Source organism: Chiloscyllium plagiosum, unplaced genomic scaffold (genome assembly GCF_037043375.1).
Source record: "Chiloscyllium plagiosum isolate Xiang-an unplaced genomic scaffold, Cpla_swu_hap1 HiC_scaffold_3, whole genome shotgun sequence".
Lineage (NCBI taxonomy): Eukaryota > Metazoa > Chordata > Chondrichthyes > Orectolobiformes > Hemiscylliidae > Chiloscyllium > Chiloscyllium plagiosum.
In genome coordinates this window covers 40746723-40761149 of record NW_028270141.1, presented here as the reverse complement: position 1 = coordinate 40761149, position 14427 = coordinate 40746723, and the positions used below count along the sequence as shown (strand labels likewise).

The window sequence follows — 14427 nt, the reverse complement described above, 5'->3', positions numbered from 1 at the left end:
CTTTTGAGGAAGGGAATTCCAAAGTTTCAACCTCTGAGAGAAAAAGTATTTCCTCATCTCTATCTTAAATAAGCAATCGCATATTTTTAAACTATGATCCCAAGTTCTAGATGCTCCCACAAGAGGAAGTCTACTTTTGACATCCAGCTAGTAAGTCCTCTCAGGATGTTGTGTTTTAATTAAGTCACCTCTTATTCCACTGAACTCCAGACAATACAGACCTAGGCTACATAGCCTTTCTTCATAAGGAAATCTTCTCATTCTAGACATTAGTACAGAAAATATTCTCTGAACTGCTTTCAATACATTAACACCCTCCCATAAGCATGGTGGCCAGGTTAAAAAAAAACACAGTAGTCTAGAGGTGATCTCATCAGTGCCCGGTACAACTGAAACATAACATTCTCACTCTCTCATTCAATTCCCCTCACAATAACATACAACATTTTATTAAATTTCCTGATTACTTGCTGTACCTGCATCCTAACCTTTTGTGATTCATGCACCAGGATACCCAGATCTATCTGCCTTTCAGAGCTCTGCAACCTCTCAAATCATTTATATAATATGCTTTTTATTCCTTCTACTAAAATGGGACAATTTTACTGTTTCCCACATTATATTCCATTTTCCAAATCATTGCCCACTCACTAACCTACCTATGTCCCTTTGCATGCTCATATCCTCTTCACAACTCACTTTTCTACCTATGTGTCACCATCAAATTTAGCTACCCCACCTTTGGTCTCTTCATCCAAACTATTGTAAAAATGATCAAAGCTTAAGTCCCAGTACCAACTGAGTGGTATACCACTCATAACATTCCGTCAGCCTGAAAAAGTCCCCATTTATTCCTACCTTCTGCTTCTGCTCTAGCCAGCCAATTTTTATGTTCATGCCAATATCAATAGCATTTCTATTGCCAACACCATTAGCATTTATTTCCTACAATAATCTTTGATGTGGCACCTTATCAAATGCCTTCTGGAAATCTACACACAATAAATCCATCAGTTCCCTTTTAGCCACAGCCCCAAGTTACTTCTTCAAAAAACTTCCATAAATTAGTAAAATATGATTTCGCTTTGACAAAACCATGTTGGCTCACTGCAAGCAGAGTCAAGAGAATCTACAATGTGGAATAAGGAGAAAGCAGAAAATTCTTACAAATAATTTGTGTTTATCTTCACAGACAAAAATACTAAAAATCTCCCAGAAATCACAGAGCATCCAGGACCCAGTATAAATGAAGAACGGCAATATATTAATATTAATGAAAGAAGTAGCACGAAAGAAATTAATGGGACTAGAGTGGATAAATCCACTGGACCTGATGATCAGCATCACAAAGTATTGAAAGAAGTTGCCGCGTAGATTGGCAAGTTCCAAATATAAACCCACTGTTTAAGAAAGCAGCAAGTATGTGAAATGGGGAAGTACAGATCTATTAGACTAACATCTGTCATAGACAAAATGCTAGACTCTTCTAATTAAGGATGTGCTGGTAGAACATTTCAAAAATAATAGAAGAATTGGCAGAGTTGTCATGGATTCACAAAAAGAAAATCATCTTTCACAAACCTGTTGGAGTTTTGAGAATAAAACTAGCAGAATAGATGAGAAGGAAGCACTGGATGTGCTATATAAAGATTTTTCAGAAGGATTTTGATAAGCTGATTTTCAAGGTCAACAAACAAGATTATGGCATATGGGATTAGCAGGAATATACTGGCATGGATGGGAACAAACAAAAAGTAGGAATGAATGCACGATTTTCAGACTGGCAAGCTATGACTGGTGAGATACCACAATGATTAGTGCTTCAGTCCCAGCTATTCACATTTTATATTAATGATTTGGATGTGGGGTTTAAATGTTAGATTTTCAAATTTACAGATAAATCTAGGTGGGAGTGAGAGTTGTGAGAAGTTTGGAAAGACACTTCAAGGGAATTTGCATCGACGAAGTGACTGGACAAAATTTGGTCAACAGACCAAAATGTGGCGAAATATGAGGTTATCCGCCTTGGCAGGAGAAACAGAAGCAGAATATATTTAAGCAGTGAGAGTCTAGGAATTGGTGCTGTAGTGGACAGCGAAGCAGGTTATCTTAGAACCACAACGGGACCTTGATTAGATGGGCCAATGGGCTGAGTAATAACAGATAGAGTTTAATCTAGATAAATGTGAGGTGGTGCATTTTGGTAGGGAAAATCAGTGCAGGAATTATATACATAATGGTAAGGTCCTGAGAAGTGTGCTGAACAGAGATCTTGGCATGCAGGTTCATAGTTCATTGAAAGTATAGGTAGACAGGGTAGTGAAGGTGGCTTTTGGTATGCTCGCCTTAATGGTCAGTACATTGAGTGTAGGAATTGGGAGGTTATGTTGCACTGTACAGTACATTGATTCGCCACTTTTGAAATACTGTGTACAATTCTGGTCTCTCTGCTAATAGGAAAGCTGTTGGGAAACTTGAAAGATTTCAGAAAAGATTCACAAGCATGCTTCCAGAGTTACAGGGTTTGAGCTATAGGGAAAGTCTGAATAGGCTAGGGCTGTTTTTGTTGGAGCATCAGAGGCTGAAAGGTGACCGTATAGAGGTTTACAAAATCATGAAGAGCATGGATAGGGTGAATAGACAAGGTCTTTTCACCAGGGTAGGGGAGTCCAGAACTAGAGGGCATACGTTTAAGATGAGCGGGGAAAGATTTCAAAGGGACTTATGGGAAAAGTTTTTCACACAGAGGGTAGTGCATGTATGGAATGAGCTGCCAGAGGAAGTGGTAGAGGCTGGTACAATTACAACATTTAAAAGGATTGAGAGATATAAGGGCCAAACGTTGGCAAATGGGGCTAGATTAATTAAGATATTGGTTGGTATGGACGAGTTGGATGAAAGGGTCAGTTTCTGTGCTGTACAGCTTTATGACTCCTATTATTGAATTTCAAAAGGACTTGGGTGAACTTGACCAGGAGCCACTGAAAGTTAACAGCAGAGACAGCAAGAAATTAAAAGTGCAAATGGCCATTTTTCACAAGAGCATTTGAACATGGGAGTAAAGATGGGCGGCACGGTGGTACAGTGGTTAGCACTGCTGCCTCGCAGCGCCAGAGACCCGGGTTCAATTCCCGCCTCAGGCGACTGACTGTGTGGAGTTTGCACGTTCTCCCCGTGTCTGCGTGGGTTTCCTCCGGGTGCTCCGGTTTCCTCCCACAGTCCAAAGATGTGCAGGTCAGGTGAATTGGCCATGCTAAATTGCCCATAGTGTTAGGTAAGGGGTAAATGTAGGGGTATGGGTGGGTTACGCTTCGACGGGTCGGTGTGGACTTGTTGGGCCGAAGGGCCTGTTTCCACACTGTAAGTAATCTAATCTAATCTAAAAGATGCTTTACCGCAATTATATGAAACCCAGATTTGTGTGCATAGTTTTGGTCTCCTTACACAAAGAAAGATATAATTGCCAGAGAGGGCAATGAAAGTTCATCAAATTAATTCCAGGGAAGTAGTGATTGTCTTGTGAGGTAAAATTAAATAAACTGGACCCACATTACATGGAGTTTAGAAGAATGAGAGATGACTTAAATCAAACACACGGAATTCTGCAAGGGCTCAACAGGATTGATGCAGGAAGGATATCTGTGCTGGTTAGGGAGAGGCAGTGTTGGGAAGAAGGAAACTCAGCGTCTGAATAAGCAGCAGGCATTCAAGACTGAGATGAAGAGGAATTTCTACATTAAGAGATAATAATATGTCTTTGGAACTCTCTGTTCCAGAGAACTATGGAGGCTCAGTTGTTGAGCATGATCAAGACTGAAATTGATAGATTTCGAAATATTAGAAACATCGGGGATATGGTGAAAGACAAGGAAATGATGTTGAAGAAGATAATCAGTAGGCATGGTGGCACAGTGGTTAGCACTGCTGCCTCACAACACCATGGACCTGGGTTTGATTCCAGCCTCGGGCAACTGACTGGATGGAGTTTGCACATTCTACCTGTGTCTGAGTGGTGCTCCGATTTCCTCCCACAATCCAAAGATGGGCAGATTAGTTAAATTGGCCACACTAAATTGCCTATAGTGTTCAGGGATGTGTATGTTAGGAGCATTAGTCAGGGGTAAACGTAGTGTATAATAGGGTAGGGGAATGGGTCTGGGTGGGTTACTGTTCGGAGGGTCAGTATGGACTTGTTAGGCCAAATGGCCTGTTTCCACACTAGAGGGATTCTATGATTTAGACATGATTTCATTCAATGGCAGAGCTTGAAAGGCTGGCTGACTGTCTGACTCCTGCTCCTATTTCTTATTTTTTAGGTGGACCGTAAATATAAACTCTACCATCCTGACTGATTCCAACAGACACAAATGCATTTTAATATTTGTGGGCAAAAATGATGAATCAAAATGATGTTACTACACAATGTTTTTAAAATTCTAAATACTTTTATGGTGTACAACAATAAGAAGAATTGAGGACCAAAACACAATAACAATGCGTCATTCAGCTGCAACTAGCTAAAGTAATGCAGCCTTTCTTTTAAACAGAAGGATTTCTCCATAGTTTATCGTAACAACAAATAAAACTGCAGATTAAAGCATAGAATGACAAAGATATTTATGAGGCCATGCCTGCAATAAACCAGAGGGATCATAGAATAACTACAAGATATGCAAAATAATGTAGCAATTAGGTTAGTTCATTTTCAGGACAACATACAACAGCCTCAACAGGACTAAGAAACCTAAATAATGCAAAAACCACCGGATCTACAAAGATCAAACATTGCAGGTCCTTACCAGACACTTCCAACCCTTCAGAAAGTACATCAAGGTTGATATTTTGCATTGTTTTGAACAAACTAGTTGAGAGACTAGTTTAAGCATTGTACTTGGTACCCAGGAGCTTATTCACGATGCCAGTGATTAAGCAGATTTATTTTTTAGAATAAGATTGCTTTTAAAATTCATGGGATACAGAATCCATCTTTAGTGCCCAGTTGGTACATTTCAGTCAGCTGGGTGAATTGTTGCTTATTCTAGGCAAAACTGATGTAACAAATATTATTTCTTAAACCATCAAATTGAATCAAGCTCATTTCTAAAACTTTTAAAATTAACTACAGTCAGCAATGCTTTGAAAAAAAAATTGGTCCCAAACAAGTAAAACAAACTGGTTGCTCATTCCAGATCATTACCCAATGAGCCCAGTTGGAAAATGTATTTTCTGTTCCTGGTGAAAGTAGGATCTGGTTTGATTCCAATGCCTCTCACAGTCACAGCATAGAGTCGTAGTGGTAGAGCATGGAAACAGATCCTTCAGTCCAACTAGTCTATGCCGACCATGTTACCAAAGTAAACTCGTCCCACTTGTCTATGTTGGACGATATCTCTCCAAACCCTTCCTAGTCATGGACTTTTCCAAATGTCTTTTAAATGTTGTAACTGTACCTGCATCCACCATTTCCTCTGGGATTTCATTCCACTCACGAACCACTCTCTGTGTAAAAACGTTGCCCCTCATATCCTTTTTAATATGGATTGTCTCAGGTGCTATGGGTGGAAATAAGATTACAGGCAGGATAAACCAAATTGCAAAGATCATTATTCCAGATTTTAAGGGTGGGTCAGTCTTCTCTGTCATTTTGATTTTTAACATGCAGCTGTCTGTAAGGTGATGGTCACTCTTTGATTTGACAGTTGAGGAGATGGACACAGGTCATCTCTTGATTTGGTATATTCTCTCTTTGTCCCTCAAACGCTGTTAGTGGGGATGGGTGTGGGGGCAGGTTGGGGTTCAGTGTGGCTGGGTTATAGGAAATATCAAAAAAAGAGGAGAGGGAAATCAAGGAAGTAGGGAGAAGGAAAAGGGAGCTGAGGGGGAGGTTACAGAGTAGGGACAAAAGAGAGCTGAGGTGGCAAAAGGGAACAGTGGGGATAGGGAGCAAATGTAAGAGAAAAGAAAGAAGATGAAAAGAGAACACACAAAAACAGAGTGTGCTTAAGAGAGAGAGCACAAAGAGAAAGACAGCATAAAGAAAGGAGAAAAAGATCATGAAGAGAGAGAAAAGAGAAAAAAGACAGTGAAGAGAGGAGTGAGGGGAGAAAGAAACTAAATCATATCAGATACAGACAGACAGTCACCATAAATAAAGTTTAGCCATTTGGACTAAATTCAGTTTAAATTGTGCCAAAATACACTAACTACTGGCATAGAAAGGAAAAAAAACAAGTTTTTTAAAGTACTGCGATTTTCAAGTCCTGCAAGGTTTGTTGCAATTACAGCTTATTTGGTTGCTGACAGTTTATTAACTCCCAACGTCAAAGTCTAAAACGACAGTATTTATGTCACCTAAGAACTCTGAACGAAGCTTGTTTTAGTAAGTGAAATCCAGCAGAGAATCTACACATCATATTTAACTCGAGTTTCCAATTTCTAACTTTCAATAAAGAGCATGTTTGAAAAACTCCACATCAGTATAATGGCTCGTATCCCTGCCTGCCACTTAGCAGATCAGAGATCAATTCCCTGACTTGGAGTGGCTGATCTTTGTATGAATGGCTGTGTGCAATTCAGGATGTGTTTTGGGACAGTCACACTGCTAGGAATGTATTTAGACCCCCAAACTGTCAGCGGGCAATAGAGAAGCAGATATCTCCACAACTCTTCCAGTTTAGTAAGTGAAGTGGCCATCCAATTTACTTTTGAAATAATTCTTTGGCTTCCACACCATTTGTAGGCAATAAGTTCCAGGTCATTACCATTTGCATAAATCTGTTTTTCCTCAACAACTCCCTCAACCGATATCTCTTGCCGAAAACCTTATATCTGTTTGGATTACTTTTACAACTAATGGGAACAATATAAAATCTCCCTTCAATTTCCTTCTTTCCAAGGAAAACCCCAGTTTTCACACCCTAACCTTAGAGTCTTTCATCTTTGGAATCATAGAACCAAAGTCCCTACAGTATGGAAACAGGCCCTTCGGCCCAACAAATCCACACCGACCCTCTGAAAAGTAACCCACCCAGAACCACTCTCCCTCCCCTATATTCACCCCGACTAATATACCTAACCGACACATCCCTGCAATTTAACACAGCCTATTCACCTATCGTGCACATCTTTGGATTGTGGGAGGAAACCAGAGCACCTGGAGGAAACCCACGCAGACAAGGGGAGAACGTGCAAGCTCCAAACAGATGGTCACCCCAGCCTAGAATCAACCCCAGGTCCCTGGCACTGTGAGGAGTATCTGAGCAGTTGCGATTGGTGTGCAAACACTGGCAATTATCTCCACCCTTCGACCCAATGATGAAGGGAAGAAAAGCCGAAGAAGGCCAGGACACGACCCCAAAGAACTCCCGCAGCGATCCCTGGAGCTGAGACAACCAATCCCGAACAACCACAACATTCCCCGCCCCATGCACCAGGTACAATTCCAACCAGCAGAGAGCTCACCCCTCCAACACCCAGTGACTTCAGCCCTGTCAGGAGTACTGTTGTCTAGCATCCTCTTGTATGAAAATAAATATTAAGCACAACTTTTTTTTTTTCTCCCTATGCCATTTTTTAAACCAAACTGACAATGATCTTTCTATTCTATTAGCTTCAATTGTATTACCCAGCTTAATGCAGTACAATTTGAGGAAACAACAGCCAACACTCAACATATCAGTGAACAGTCCCAATCATTATAGAAGACCATCAACGATTAATTTGACTCACTCCAAGCAATACTTGAGCCATTGGCAGAACCAAATTCATACGAGGACTCTTCTTCTTCTTCAGATGAAAAAGGAAGTTTAACGTTGAATTTGCTGTATATGTAGGCATGGGATTTGACTCAGGCTTTAAAAAATGTTCATGGACATGGATGGTATGTAAAATGATAGGCTATGGCGCTGCAAATTGCAAGTGGCCTTCTATTTATACAATAAGTAAGTTTATGGATGACATAGGAAAGGAAGCTGTTAGGTTACAGAAGGATATAAACAGATTGTTCAGATGGCAAAATAGTAGTTGATGGAATTTCATAAATGTGAGGTGATGCACTTGGAAAGAAAGAATAAGACAAGGCAATACACAATGAATGGCAAAACACTGGGAAACTCAGAGCAACAGAGGGGTCTTGGGGTGCTTGTCCGCAAATCCCTGAAGGTGGCAGGACAGATTAATAGGGTGTTAAGGAGGCATGTTTGTCTTTATCAGTTGTGGCATAGATTTTATGAGCGGGGAGTTCATGTTGGAGCTGTGTAGACCTTTGGTTAGGCTATAGCTAGGGTCCTGTATGTTGTTCTGGTCACCAAACTATAGGAAGGATGAGACTGCAATGGAGGGAGTGCAAAGGAGAGTCACCATGAGGTTGTCTGGGATGGAGCTTTTCAGTTACAAAGGGAGGCTGGATAAACTCAGGTTGTTTTCTTTGGAGCAGGGAAGTTTGAGGGGGAACCTGAAAAATGCGTATTCAATCATGATGGGCATGGACAGGCTGAGTAGAAAGCAGCTGTTCCCCTTAATCGAAAAGGGGGCATAATTTTAAAGTGAAAGGAGGTATAAAGGGATTTGAGGAAAAACTATTTAACCCATAAGGTGGCGAGGGTCTAGAGTGCACTGTCTGGGTGAGTAGTTGGGGTCGGAAACCTCACAACCTTTAGGCAGTATTTGGATGAGCACATGAAGTGTCATAATGTTCAAGGCTGTGGGCTTAGTGTGGGACAGTATACTAGTGTAGGTAGGTAGTTTAGTCACTATGGATTTGATGGGCCAAAAGATCTTTCCAGTACTGTGAGATTTTATGAAAGTGGACAGGAAGTGAGGCTGGATGTGCAAAGATTTTATCTTCCTCATTGGGAAATCAGCACCTGAAAAGATCCTGCAGGTAGAAGTGTCAGCTCTACTTCAAATGAATATTAAGACCGTACAATGTATTTTTTAAACGGAATATATCACAGCAAGAAGAGCAAAACTTCAGTAAGAATTAATTTGAACTATCTGGGACTTTCCAGGTTACCTGAAAGGCTGGAATGGAACTTTTAGCAGATGTACCAACATAGTGAAAAATGTTGTTTTGTGTGCTTATACAGGCAGATCACACCATACAAAGTGCATTAGGGTAGCAGTTTTACATCCGTGGAGAGAGAGAAAGAGAGAGAAAGAGAGAGAGAGAGAGAGAGAAAGAAAGAAAGAAAGAAAGAGAGAAAGAGAGAGAGAGAGATCAGAATTAACTTTTGAGAGATCCGCTTAAACATATGATAACAGCAGGAAAGAAGCTGTTCTTGAAATCTGTGCGTGTATTCAAACTTTTATATCTTTTGTCCGATGGAAGAGGGTAGAAGAGAGTACAACCAGGTTGGGAGGTTGCAAGTTGGTTTTTTTTAAATACCTGTTCCACGAAGTTGGGTGATAAAGATTGGGTGTGTAAATGGAGAGTCCAGAATGAAATAAGTTAAGTGTATTTGAATCTTTCCTTCAATAATTGTAATTGTAAGGTTGCAAGAGTTTTCAGTCATGTTTTAGACAGTTTCTCACCTTAAGATTTTGAAAAGAAATTACAACTAAAGATATGTTTTTCAAAGTAAAATTAGAGATAAAAAAGCTACATATTTGACACCTTTGTTAAGCTACAAACATTGGCTGTAGAATATTTATTTGCCTGTATCAGCTGGATATCCCTGAGGAAAGCACATTCTTAAAGTCATCCATTGTAATGCTCACCCAACAACTGATTCTTACAGCTCAAGTATTTTTGACAAGGTCAGCTTGTTTCTTTTGATTATTTATAATATTAACATCAAATTCAAAGGTGGAAAGAAAACCACTTCAGCAATTTGCTGTTAAAGGTGCTCAATGAAGTTTTATTTCCAATCGTATAAGTGAAACAGGCTGCAAAATGTCATTCTTCCAGGGTAACGTGCAGAGAAAACTTCTCGATAAACAATGTTGCACGATATTTCTTACCCTTATAGAATCTTAAATATTTACTACCTTGAATAATGTCACAAAAAATATCGCACAATTTACATTATAGCTTAATGGCAGTAAGTTAGAAGCATTTTAGAGTCTTACAGCATAGAAACAGGCCCTTCGGTCCAACCAGTCCATGCAGAATATAATTCCAAACTAAATTAGTCCCACCTGCCTGCTCCTGGCCCATATCCTTCCATACCTTTACGATTTATGTACTTATCGAAATAGAATCATAGAGATGTACAGCACCAAAACAGAGACCCTTTAGTTCAACTCGCCATGCCGACCAACTATCCTAACCCAACCTAATCCCATTTGTCAGCACTTGGCCCATATCCCTCTAAAACCTTCCTATTCATATATCCATCCAGATGCCTTTTAAATGTTGTAATTGTACCAGCCTCCACCACTTCCTCTGGCAGCTCATTCCATACACACCCCTTAGGTCTCTTTTAATTTTTTTCTCCCTCTCACCCTAAACCCATGCCCTCTAGTTCTGGACTCCCCAAACACAGGGAAAAGACTTGTCTATTTACCCTATCCATGCCCCTCATGATTTTATAAACCATAAAGTCACGTCTCAGCTTCCAACTCCCCAGGGAAAACAGTCCCAGTCTATTCAGCCTCTCCCTACAGCTCAAACGCTCCAACCCTGGCAATATCCTTGTAAATCTTTTTTTAACCCTTTCAAGTTTCACAACATCCTTCCAATAGGAAGGAGACCAGAATTGCACATAATATTCCAAAAGTGGCCTAATCATTGTCCTGTACAGCTTCCAATTCCTATACTCAATGCTCTGACCAATAAAGGAAAGCACACCAAAACGCCTTCTTCACTACCCTATCTATCAGTGACTCCACTTTCAAGGAACTATGAACCTGCACTCCGTGATTTGCCTTTCCAAAGTGCAGCACCTCACATTTATCTAAATTAAACTACATCTGCCACTCCTCAGCCCATTGGCCCATCTGATCAAGATCCTATGTTTAAATATTGTAATTGTACCCACATCCACCACTTCCTCAGGAAGTTCATTTGATACTCAAACCACCCATTGTAAAAAATTTGCACCTCATATCTTTTTTAAATCATTCTCCTCTCGCCTTTGAAATGCGCCCCCAGTCTTGAAATGCCTCATCCCAGGGAAAAGACAATTACCATTAACTCTATCTATACCTCTTATTATTTTATAAACTTCTATAAGGTTGTCTCTCGACCTCTCACACTCCAATGTAAGAAGTCCCAGCCTATCCAGCCTTTAGAATTCAAACCTTCCGCATCTGGCAACATCTCTTCTGAACCCTCTCCAGCCTAATAATATCCTTCCATTAACTAGGTGACCAGAACTGGACATAGTGCTCCAGAAGAGGCCTCACCAATGTCCTCTCCCACCAATGTCCTCTCCAACCTCAACATGACTTCCCAACTCCAATACTCAAAGGATTAAGCAATGAAGGCAAACATGCTAAACACATTTTTAACCACTCTATCTATGTGACGCAAACTTCAAAAGAATTATGTACCTGAACCCCTAGGTCCCTCTGTTCTACAACAGTACCTGAGCCCCTCCCATTAATTATAGAAGCTTTACCCTTTTTTGTTGTACCAAAACGCAGTACCTCGCATTTCTCCAGATTGAACTCCATTTGCCATTTTTCAGCCATTGACCCATTTGATCAAGATTTCTTTGTAATCTTAGAAACTGTCCACTATTCCACCAATTTTGGTGTGGTCTGCAAACTTACTACTCATGACTTCTACATTCTAATTGAAAAATGACAAACAAATGAGGACCCAAAACCGATCCCTGTGGAACACTACTGATGGCAGGACTCTAGTCCGAGAAACAACCCGTTAAACAATTATACATGCAGTTGGAAGCTTAGTGTGAATTCCATGTGATCTAACTTTACTAATAGGTTTACCTTGGGGAACCTTGTTGAAGACTTTAGTAAAGTCCAAGGAAACAACATGCCCTCATCAATCTTTTTGGGAACGTCTTCAAAAAATTCAATCAAGTTTATGAGACACAATTTTCCTCACATACAACCATGCTGACTATCCCTAATCAATTTTTGCTTAAATGTCCAGAAATGCTATCTTTTAAAATCACCTGTTAGATTTTACCCACAACTGAAGTCAGACTGCAGTCTATAGTTCCCCAGCTTCTCCTTATAACCTTTGTCACTCTCCAATCATCAGGCACTTCACACGTAGTTATAGATGATGCAAATATTTCTGCAAGGGGTCTCGCAATTTCCTCTCTTACTTCCCACAATGTCTGAGATATGTTAGATCAGGTCCTGGAGATTTATCCACCTTTATATTCTCTAAGACCTTCCAAGTTTCCTCTTCTGTAATGTGAACTGTTTTTAAAACATCAAAATTTATTTCTCCTTTGCTGTCCTTCCTATAGCATTTAAAACCTGAAACATTGAGCTGCCAGTCCTGTCCAACATTCAGCCAAGTTTCTGCAATAGCTATGACGTCTCAATCCCATGTTTTTAAACACGCTTGAGTTCATCAGCCCTACCTGTAAGACCTCTTGCATTGAAATACATGCAATTTAGTGCTTTGTTGATTAATTTCACTTGCTGAGTGATTCATTTAACCCACATAACCTATTTTAGGCTCCTTCCTTGAGAATAACCTTGCACTGTCCTTTAGCTATAATCATTGTGCAGTGTAACCCTTCGCTGAGTCAGGCACAAAACAGTTAGCCTGCCAATCCTCCAGGACAGTCCTGGAATCTACTGGAACTTATGATGAGTGCTTTGAACACTACTGTGAGAAACCGAGAGAGAACGAACAATAATAAAGCACACGAGGGCCTTTGGCCCTCCAAGCCTGTGCCAACACATTTTGCCCTTCCATACTAAAACTGTCTTTACGTACAGGATGCATATCCCTCCATTCTGTTCAGATTTGTATTTGTTCAGATGCTTCTTGATTGCTGTTTGTGTGTCTGTTTCTACCACCTCCTCTGGCAGCGCATTCCAGGCATTCACCACCCTATGTGTGAAAAACTTGTCTTGCACATCTCTTTTAAACTTCCCTCCACATTGTATCTTGAACCTGTGTCCCTGAGAAATCGACCCCTCCACAATGGGAAAAAGTCTCATACTTTCCATTCTATTCATGCCTTCACAAACTTATAAACTTCTATCAGCTCACCTTTCAACCTCCTGTGTTCCAGTGAAAACAAACCCAGTCTATCTAAACTTCCTTCATAGATAAAATCCCTCATATCGGGCAACATCCTGTTAAACCTTTTCTATACCGTCTCCAAAGCATCCATTTCCTTCTGGTAGTTTGGTGACCAGAACTATACAGAATATTCCAAATGTGGCCTAACTAAAGTTCTAAAAAACTGCAGCATAACTTAACTATCCTTAAATAGAGGAACCTTGATTATCCGAATGAGATAGACGGGCAATATTTCATTCGGATAACTGATTCAATGCCTCTCCACTGGGAGTCAGTTTTCTCAAGTTTCCTTTCTCCTCAATCTGCCCGCCTTGCTCTCTCTGGCTGTGTCAGGATTTGTTTCAGAACAGACACAGACTTGTGTGTAAGGAACCTGCAGCATTGCTGAAGCCTCTCCCAGCTGCTGCTTCACTTCAATGTGATTGACAGAGTGAGTCCACTCCCCATTCAGGAGACCAGGCAGCAGCACAATGGGTCAGTAAATGTATACAACATCAATCACTTTTCCTTCATCAATCATCATGTCCTCAAAAAACTCAATCAAGTTAGTGAGGCACAATCTCCCCTGCACAAAAACAAGCTATTGCCAATAACAGAAAAGAGTAGAGGCACTGAAAAGTTTTTTTTTTAGATGATTTTAGATTCCCTACAGTGTGGAAACAGGCCCTTTGGCTCAACCAGTCCACACTGACCCTCCAAAGAGCAACCCATCCAGACCCATTTCCCCTCTGACTAATGCACCTTACACTATGGGCAATTTAGCATGGCCAATTCACCTGCCCTGCACACCTTTGGATCGTAGGAGGAAACCGGAGCACCTGGAGAAAACCCACACAGACACGGGGAATGTGCAAACTCCACACACACAGTCACCCAAGGCTGGAATCGAACCTGGGATCCCGGGCATCTTTTGTTTAATATTTATACAAAGCAGGAATATTAGTAAAAGGTGTTTGAGTTGGTGTGGTTTGAGATCTTGTGACAAAACCTTCAGGAATATATGCAATCAAATTGGCAACTCCAATGAGAGATGTTAGAAGACATAATTTTCTCCTGATGGACCAATAACATAGCCTCAAAATTTCTTTATTCAAAGATGCACTTAAGAGCAAGCTGGAAAACCACATTAGGGAGAAAGGAAAAGAAGATAACAATGATAGAGTTTGACGAAGCAAGTTTTGGGAGGGGTTAGCAGTGAAGGAGATTCGTACAGGGCATATGAACCAACATAAACCAAATGGGCCAAACAG

The 14427-nt window shown here is 40.5% G+C and overlaps 1 protein-coding gene across 4 annotated transcripts in view; it reads right to left on the bottom strand.

Annotated features, from left to right (window-relative positions):
• sipa1l2a (signal-induced proliferation-associated 1like 2, genome duplicate a) overlaps positions 1–14427 on the bottom strand; it is a 598903-nt gene that overhangs the window by 62671 nt on the left and 521805 nt on the right. For 3 of the 4 annotated variants that reach the window (XM_087978567.1, XM_043680159.2, XM_087978565.1), the window contains exon 19: positions 5451–5552. The exons of the other annotated variant lie outside the window; for it this stretch is intronic. In XM_087978567.1, the coding sequence (XP_087834693.1) occupies positions 5451–5552 (102 nt within the window). The remainder of the gene's footprint in view (positions 1–5450; positions 5553–14427) is intronic. 4 annotated transcript variants of the gene reach the window in all.